The sequence below is a fragment of the Botrytis fragariae genome, assembly GCF_013461495.1.
Source record: "Botrytis fragariae strain BVB16 chromosome Unknown tig00000112, whole genome shotgun sequence".
Taxonomy (NCBI): domain Eukaryota; kingdom Fungi; phylum Ascomycota; class Leotiomycetes; order Helotiales; family Sclerotiniaceae; genus Botrytis; species Botrytis fragariae.
In genome coordinates this window covers 1-8978 of record NW_023500997.1, presented here as the reverse complement: position 1 = coordinate 8978, position 8978 = coordinate 1, and the positions used below count along the sequence as shown (strand labels likewise).

At 36.0% G+C, this 8978-nt stretch overlaps 2 protein-coding genes across 2 annotated transcripts; both read left to right on the top strand.

Annotated features, from left to right (window-relative positions):
- Positions 1-1375: 1375 nt before the first annotated feature.
- On the top strand, positions 1376-4900 carry Bfra_007568 (putative mfs multidrug transporter protein; the record flags this gene model as incomplete). The annotated part of the gene is made up of 8 exons (XM_037337939.1): positions 1376-1672; positions 3238-3249; positions 3313-3487; positions 3544-3567; positions 3617-3688; positions 3756-4259; positions 4307-4467; positions 4529-4900. The coding sequence occupies 8 exons, from the start codon at positions 1376-1378 to the stop codon at positions 4898-4900; spliced, it is 1617 nt and encodes a 538-aa protein (XP_037190002.1).
- Positions 4901-6225: 1325 nt separating this feature from the next.
- Bfra_007567 (putative rna protein) lies at positions 6226-7849 on the top strand (the record flags this gene model as incomplete). Its single annotated transcript, XM_037337938.1, has 3 exons — positions 6226-6778; positions 6826-6887; positions 6950-7849. 3 exons carry the CDS (start codon positions 6226-6228, stop codon positions 7847-7849), a joined length of 1515 nt encoding a protein of 504 aa, XP_037190001.1.
- Between the last annotated feature and the right edge of the window lie 1129 nt (positions 7850-8978).

Sequence of the window (8978 nt, the reverse complement as noted above, 5' to 3'; positions counted from 1 at the left end):
AATAGTTTTAATTAATTGATTTAATAATAATTGAATAATATGAATTTGAATATATCAATTAAGATGAAAGTGATTCACTTGGTGATATGATCCACTCGCATATGAATCACATTAGTTATCTTCGTAATATAAAGCTTTAGACTATATAAATCTATAATCGCCTATAAAAAGAACAAATTTTTTGAAAGAAAAAACGAGAATTACTTTTTCTAACTCTTACTTTCTAATCCGCGTTTTTTTTCTCTATAAATCTGTAAAAAAATATAAATTAGCATACTAGGACTAACATCAATAGTAGAGTTACAGGCTAACGTGGGAATGAGTTGGGTGAGTTTCAGGGGAACGTCGGAACGGGCCAAGAGTTTTCCGAACTTTGAGCTCTATGAGCTCCGACTCAATGATTAACGTGATCGATCAGATATGCTTTTATGGGGTGCTCAGGACAATGATTCACGTGAAATACACGAATTCACCGGAACAAGATCCAAGTGTTCTTTTCTGTCATATTTAATGACAAGCTTCAAAGCTCGATTCTAATTTACACTAAGAAGTGTACTATATTAGTCTGGCCCTTTAACCAATTCACTTCTACTCTAACTCATCAACACTAATTATGCCAACTTCACTCTCGTATAAAACATATGATCCATTAATATATGAATCAAAGTGTTTATTCGCTATCGCAGATATGTCGGTGTATAACGCGATAAAGGGTTTACGGAGCCGGATGGGGAGGGCTCGGATTGCTTCGGTATCGAGATAATCGTCTCACGATGAAGAAATAGGGCCAAAAATCTGTTGGCCTTCATTTACTCTGTTAATAGCAGCATCAACTGTATTGGTCAGAGCTTGAGAGGGGGAGGGAGCGGCCTTGGAGGCCATTCCGGGGATCGAGAGAGTGGGAGGCATGGGGGCGAATCGCGTCCGCACGGCGCCTGCCGATGCTCAAAATCATCGTGTTTGAGTTCAACAAGTGATTAAACCGATAGATTGATTAACAAAACGCGATAAAAAGTGCATTTTTCGATGAAAAGTTTCTCAATTCTGGGGTGTGTAGATGTGATATGGGCCGGGGGAACATAATCCGATCCTCTAGGTGAGTACATGCATGATTACACCCCGTGACCTGGCTAATTGAGAATCTCTGGAATGTGATTCACCTAGGAGCCTCCGACGCTGTAACGTTATGCCGTACATGACTAACCGACTAGCGATCTGCAATTGCAACAGGGTGATAATTGTTAATCAAAACAATAAGCTGACAGTTTATCAGTGATTTTTCTACCATAAAGCTCAACCCGACTCTTATACTCTTTTTCTTCTTTCCCTATCTCTCTAGACGCTACCAGTCACTCTGAAACTTCAAAGAGCAAAAATGGCATTGAGAGAGCCTCCAACAGAAGCTCCATCGCACCAAGCGTCGGATGCGCGACTGTCAGAAAAGATGGACAATGATCCAACATTGACGTCTTCGAGTCAAGATACGAAGCTAGATGGTGAACTTGATGGCAACCAAAGCCCAGAAACGAAAGAACTCACTAGCGTATTTCCCGCCAAAGATGAAAGCCCAGAACCAGTATGGGCTCATGGCCTTCAACTTTGGGTCATCATGGTCGCCGTGACTCTAGTTGTCTTTCTCATGCTACTCGATAGGACTATTATTGTCGCTGCTGTTCCTCACATTACTGATGAGTTTCATTCCCTAAACGATATTGGATGATATGGAGCTGCTTATCAGCTGGGAAGGTGCGTAAAAGATGCAAGCTCTGAATTATATACAGTACTAGGGCATAGCTATTCGTCGGCCGGATTTTACCCAGGAATCCATCAATACTACCCCCTCATTCAATCCTAATTATTAAATCAATTTTTCAATATTTTATTATTAAATTTTCAGAATGTTTTGATATATATATATTTAATAATATTACTAATTTATATAATAATTCTATAGTTTAAGCTTTCAATATTTAGTATATTAATTATTTGCTATAATATAAGTCTTTATTTTATTTCTTATATTAACTCCTAAATTTATAAATAATTGATTATTTAATATATCCCAAGCTATTTGTAATGTAATTTTTAGCCTTTATCTAATATATTCTAATTTGCTTTTGTTTATTACAATATCTAAAAACATTTCAAAAATATATACTTTTAGATACTATCAAATGTACTTAATAAGATTGAGATCAGAATTATAAGAAAACTAAAGATTAATTAAAGAAATATCCCTGACTTTGAATTAATCTAATATTTTAATTGTTTGATATATAGAAACATTATTCTATATAAATTGATACCCCTCATTTAATCCTTTTTAAATAAAAACTATTTTTCTATTAAAAATCTTGAAATAAGAATTGATATTATATTCGAACTTTTTATTTTCGAAATCCTTATTTATAATATATAACTTATTTTTTTTAATATTACAAAAGTCTTTTTATATTATAATCTTTATATTCTTATATATACTATAGATTTAAATTATTTCTTATTCCTATTTCTATTTTAAAATATAGAAAATCTATTTCTACTTTTTTCCTTTTTTTTATTTTATAAAGTATTTATTTAATTAGAATATTAAGCCTTATTTCTTTATTATCTACTTTTAATAGACTAAATATTAAACTAGCCTTTTAATAGTATATTCTTCCATAAATTCAAATCTCTTTTTAGTTCTTTAATTAATTATACTATACTTTTTAAAAATCCTTTTAATAATATCCCTTTTATATTCAAGTTTATAAACTATTAATATCTCCTAATAAATCAATTTAGATTATAATTTTGTATATTGTAATAATATTTGTTTGTTTTTATTCATATATAATCTATTTTTAGTAACTTTAAATAAAATAATTTTATTATTATATATTACATTCATTTTGATAGTATAAAAAACAGTAATTAAGGAGATTCTAAGTTTTCTTATAATAGTAGTGGGCTATACATTTACTTTTATTTTTCCTACTATTTTTCTATATATATATAAATTAAAATGAATATAAGATATATTATTATAATTGATTTGATTTAAGGGAATACATTGTAGTAATATAATTAAATAAATCAATTAATTGTAATAAGAAAGAATAAACTGAATTAATGTGTTTTTCGCGTTTCAGCAAACAGCTGTGCATGGTTACTGTACTATAATTATAGACGAGACTGATATGAGATACTTGCAGTACAGTCTTTCAACTACTTACTGGAAAGATATACATGAAGTTTAAGCCCAAGGTATGTTAGGTTTCCCATCGCCTCCCTTTTCTTGAATTCCAACTTACTAATGGTCGAATTTAGTGGACCTTCCTCGTATTCTTCATCATATTTGAAATCGGCTCCTTACTTTGCGGGGTTGCGAGGTCTTCGCCTATGTTGATTGGAGGAAGAGTAGTTGCTGGCGCAGGAGCTTCTGGAATGTTCAATGGATCCCTGATTATTATTGCGGAAAGCGCTCCTATGGAGAAAAGACCAAGTATGTTTCGATGTCTTCCTGAACATATGTGACTCATGAACTGATGATGCTTATAGCTCTAACTGGAATTGTAATGGGTCGTAAGTCCACTACTATCCGAAATGATACCATATACTGATTTTTCTTCAGTTGGGCAACTTGGTCTAGCTAGCGGTCCATTATTAGGTGGCTTGTTCACTGAATTCATCACTTGGAGATGGTGTAGGTTTCCTCCTCACTTCTCTACTCTCTGTATACTATTGCCCATAGAGACTGCTGAATTTACTAGGTTTCTATATCAATCTTCCCATTGGTGCTTTGGTGGTTGCACTAATAGGCTTTGTCCGCATCCCCCAACAACACCCTAGACCTCTTCCAATGTCCGTCTTTCGATCATTACATACACACCTCGATCTTTTAGGATTTTCCATCTTCTCTAGCGCCTTAATTATGCTGCTACTTGCCTGTCAGTACGGTGGTACCATATATCCTTGGAACAATTCTCGGATCGTCGGCCTCTTTGTTGGTTCTGGGGTCACATTCATTGTTTTCCTAGCCTGGAATTACTATAAAGGCGATGAAGCTCTGATTCCGATATCGATCGCCTGCATGAAAACCGTTTGGACGAGTTGTATAGTATATGGATTGATGATGAGTAACTTATACCTTGCTTCTTACTGGGTACCAGAGTACTTTCAGGGAGTTAAGGGCGTTTCTCCAACCAAAAGCGGTATCTATCTTCTGGCAATGATTATTGCTCATGTCTTCGCTGCTCTGGCTTCAGGACCTATTGGTAAGAAAGTTTCTCCCTATTTCGTGCGTTTACTAATGCTTTAATAGTCGGCATAGTAGGCTACACTATACCGATAGCTCTTTTCTCCTCAGTCTTGTTATCAGTCGGTTGTGGCCTTTTTGGTACCTTCACACCTCACACTTCGGTTGGAAAATGGCTTGGATACCAGATTCTCTACGGAGTCGGCCGCGGTCTTGGAATTCAAATGGTATACTCGAACTCCCTACCCATGATAGTCGTGCCACCTACTAACATCATTACTCTGACAGCCGATCCTCTCGGTTCAGAAAACCGTGCCACCCAAAACTATCCCCCTTGCTATGGCACTCGTCACATTCAGTCAATCATTTGGAGCAGCCCTATTTCTCAGTCTTGGTGAAACTATATATAGCAACAGTTTTCAAACTCTGATTCCCCAATACGCACCTGGAGTCAATGCTACCAAAGTCATTGATGCTGGAGCTACAGCATTCCGAGGCTTTCTTTCCGGGGACGAACTCGAGGGTGTGTTGAACGCTGATGCCAAGAGTATAGATTGCATTTTCTATATGGCGGCAGGGCTGGCTGCTGGTTGCTTTGTTTTTGCATGGGGAATGGGATGGAAGGATTTGCGAGCGAAGATGCACGTGTCGAAGGTTTAGAAGTCTGACTTGATCAAGATGAAGAATAAACATATGAATAGGATCAAAACAGAAACAGAATCAACATTATAGCGAAGTTGATAGAGCATGACTGCTGCTTTGTAGTAATACTCATTACTAGAGATAGACGCAGAGAATACAGCTGTGTATATATAGACAGAAAGTAACAAGCATTGATTGATAGATAAATAAAAGTTTGATGGGTTCTCAACAGTCCAATAACTTCACTTGATAAGCCCGCTTATTCTACACTCTTAGGGTTAGGATAGAAGTATTGTTTTGATTGACTTACTACCAAGCATTTTCTGACAGCTTCAATATACCACCGGACGAGAAAGCTAAGCAGAACTGAGAGCAAAGTATCTAGCGAGAATGGAGAAACATGTAGCAGGGAAATCCTAATACGCAGATGCGACACCGAGAGATAGGCACGGTAGCATCTGCGACTACATGATAAAAGGCCTCCGCCGGCACGGATGAGGTTGAAGTTGAGATCCATAACCGGATCACTTCATGCTTCAGATGTTGGGACTATTCACATATCTGACGCCTCGTCCGCAACCCGACTTTGCTGTTGGATTCAAACGGACTGCTTTTACCGAAGATCATACTCCTCTTGTATTTCTGCTTTCTCAACTTCTAATCATCACAGAAATGTATCGTTTACAAGCCTTTTACTCTTGTTTCCAACTGCCTCCTTTTCAACTATCATTGTATACGAAATCGACTATTTCACACTATTTAAATCTCTAAGTGATTGATGTTGGGGGTCAATGTATACGCTAGACCAGGATTGTACAGACTGTGGGGATATCGAACAACATACTAAATTAGTTAGCAGTTTTCAGCATCAAAAGAGGTTGTAATAAGCTTTCGATTTATTAGCTAACTCTGGTTTTACTATATACCCCACTTATTTCAAATATTATGTTACTTTTAAACATTGTCTCTAATTGTTACGGAATGTTTGGAGATCCAGTTTGTATCAGTAGATAGAGAAATCAAAAGTGCTGTAGATCAAGGCAGTGGTGGGTAGGTCGAATGAACGGATAATACTGTACTAATTATTGATGAGTCATCAGTTATTGTATATTATCGTAGATTCCTTACCAACGTGGACATCAAACTGTTGAGTAACGTAAGCCCCTACCGTAACCCTTGCGCATCATATTTCCTTCTTTAGTCAAGCGGCAATTTACCCCGCTTCACGCTCCAACGTGTCAACCTTTCCTTAGCTTTCATTTTCGTCATCAACTGCTATTCAAAAAATCATTTTAACAGAACACTCCGCATGCCTTTATACAGCTCTGTACTCTACAATCAAGATGCCTGTCTATTGTACACTATGTAACAAATCGTTCAAAGTACAGAGCGATCTTGATAAACATATTCGAGACTCTCCTGCACACAAAATGTCTGTCTACTGTGCACTATGCAACAGGTTATTTAATGTACAGGAAGATCTTGATCAACATGTCCGGAACTCCTCTGCACACAAGAAGAAGTCTACTCCTAGACCTCCCCAGGTCCAGAAACCCGTACAAATAAAGCTACCGAGTATCAAACAGCAGAAGCAAGTGGCTACTAACAAAGTCAAGCCAGCAGAGCCGCAGCAGACTCTTAACATCCATACCTTAGCGCAAACTATAACTGCATCCAGTCCCATGACTCCCAATATAATGATGCCTGTCATCGAGACCGACCTTCAAGTTGCGAAGTCCCCCTGGTCTGCGATTGCAGAGTCTGAATATATGGCAGTGCTCAATGAGTTATCCTCGCACTGTCATTCCCCGATAGAGCTCAAAGAGAACGGTTATATCTTAAATACATATAATTCGCTTGATTATATCAATTCACGAAAATGCACACGGTGTAATAGTAAGTTCCTTAGTGTTGCTTGTGAGAGTGAGCTAAATCAGGAACAGGCTTAGAGACAAACGCGATCGGCCTAGAGTGCCACTTTCATCGGTACAAACGGAATAAATGGGTATGTGTCACCGCAGAAAGCTTTCAATATCAGTAAATAATCATAGTTTGAAACCCCTGCAGAATCAAAAGAGGCCATATAAATGTTGCAGGACGGAGGGAAGAGGTTGTGAAACATTACCAGCACACGACTTCCAACTACCTCTACGAGCGATTATACATCAAGACTTTCGAAAAACACCAACTGCATCCGCAGAGCTAAAGTTCCGGGCGGTGACAGTCGACTGTGAAATGGCAGGGATTGCTGGAGGAGCCAGTGAAGTCATTTTGCTTTGTGTTGTCGACTATATTACTGGCGCAGTACTTCTCAATCAATTGGTGTGTCCGAGCAAGAAGATAACCCAAATGCGGTCTTCAATTCATGGTATATCGAAATCCATACTTGATAATGCGACCTTACAAGGACAAACACTGTCTGGTTGGAAAGAAGCTCGATCGGAACTGTGGAAATATATTGATGATAAGACAATCCTTGTCGGTCATGCATTACAGCACGATTTAGATGCTTTACGGATAATTCATCCCCGTATTGTGGATTCTGGAATCTTGTCAAGAAATGCCATTGGAATTCGTCGCATTAAATGGGGATTGCAAACACTGTGCTCTGAACTTCTCAATGTAAAAATCAGAAATAACAAGGAGGGGATTCATGATTGTCTGGAGGATGTTTTGGCTACAAGAGAGGTTGTATTATTCTGTACCTACAACAGAGAAGCATTTCAGACTTGGGTTGAAGCGACGAAAATCAGGGAGATGCATATAGAGAAGAAACGAGAGAAAGCGAGGCAAAGAAAGGAAAATGACCAAGCTAGAAAACACCTGGCGAGGCTCGGTGGCGTCAGTAGCAGTCGTTACAATTTTGACTCGGGCGACGAAGACAAAGAAATTCTGCGTTGGTCTGATATTGCAGAGGACCTTGGATGGCCACACCCTGATACTGGATATGACCCATGGTCAGATTAGGTCGAATTAGGTGTTACAACGCAACAGAAACGTCACCTGATAAGCGTCATGTGATTGAGTCCGGAGGATCCAGGGCTCCTAGAAGGTCATTAAGGAGCCAGGACTCCGAGGAACTCTAAAGAAGACAGAATCTCGGGTTCTAATATACTTCTCGACAATGTTTATATAATATCTAAAGATAAATGTTATATAAAAAAAAGCTTAATATTATTTAGTTAGTAATATCTAAATAATATTTCATATAAAAACCATATTTTTTTAAAAATTTATTAAAAGTAGAATTAAGAAATCTCAGAATATATAGATATTACTAATATATTTCTCGACAATGTTTGTATGACATCTAGGGGGTAGGTATTATACTATTGTTTTAATTGAAAATAATATAATATATATATCTTTTTAAAAGGCATTCAATCTAATATTAGCCTATTATATGATTAGATTATATGATCGTCGCTTATAAGCTTATGAAAGCGATCATTAATCCGAAAACAATCATTAATTCGAAAACGGTCATAAAAAATATAAAAACAGCTATGAAATAAAGAATACAAAAAGGGGCTTTATTTCGAAAGAATAAATGAATTAGGAAGAGATCTATAAGAGATTAACAAAAGCGGAAAAGCTAAATTAATAGGAAAAAGTATAAAAAGAGGTCTTTTTCCTTTTGAATATAGAAAAAGAGAGATTATTATTTAATATAGATTTATTAATATCATATGTCATATTGCTTATATAATCTATTTTAGTTATTAATTAGAGCTAGCTTTTATTATATATTATTAGCCTATAATCTACAACAGATTATAAGCCCGGTAACTTATATATATAATTAAAAAAAGCATATATATATCAAAATACATAATGAAATATATATCGAAAAAGTAAGAAAAGAGTGAAAAAGCTAAAAGATAATTGACTTCACATCAAAAGCAAAGAATATAAAGAAATTTATTTAATTCAAATGTTTTATATATTATACAAATACTTTCATATATTAATATAAATCTATATCAACCTCAAATCCTTATTTAAACCCTAAATATATATATATACACCCTTATTATATTATTAAATAATATAAAAAGAAGTATACACATTACTAGACAATATATTATTTATTAAT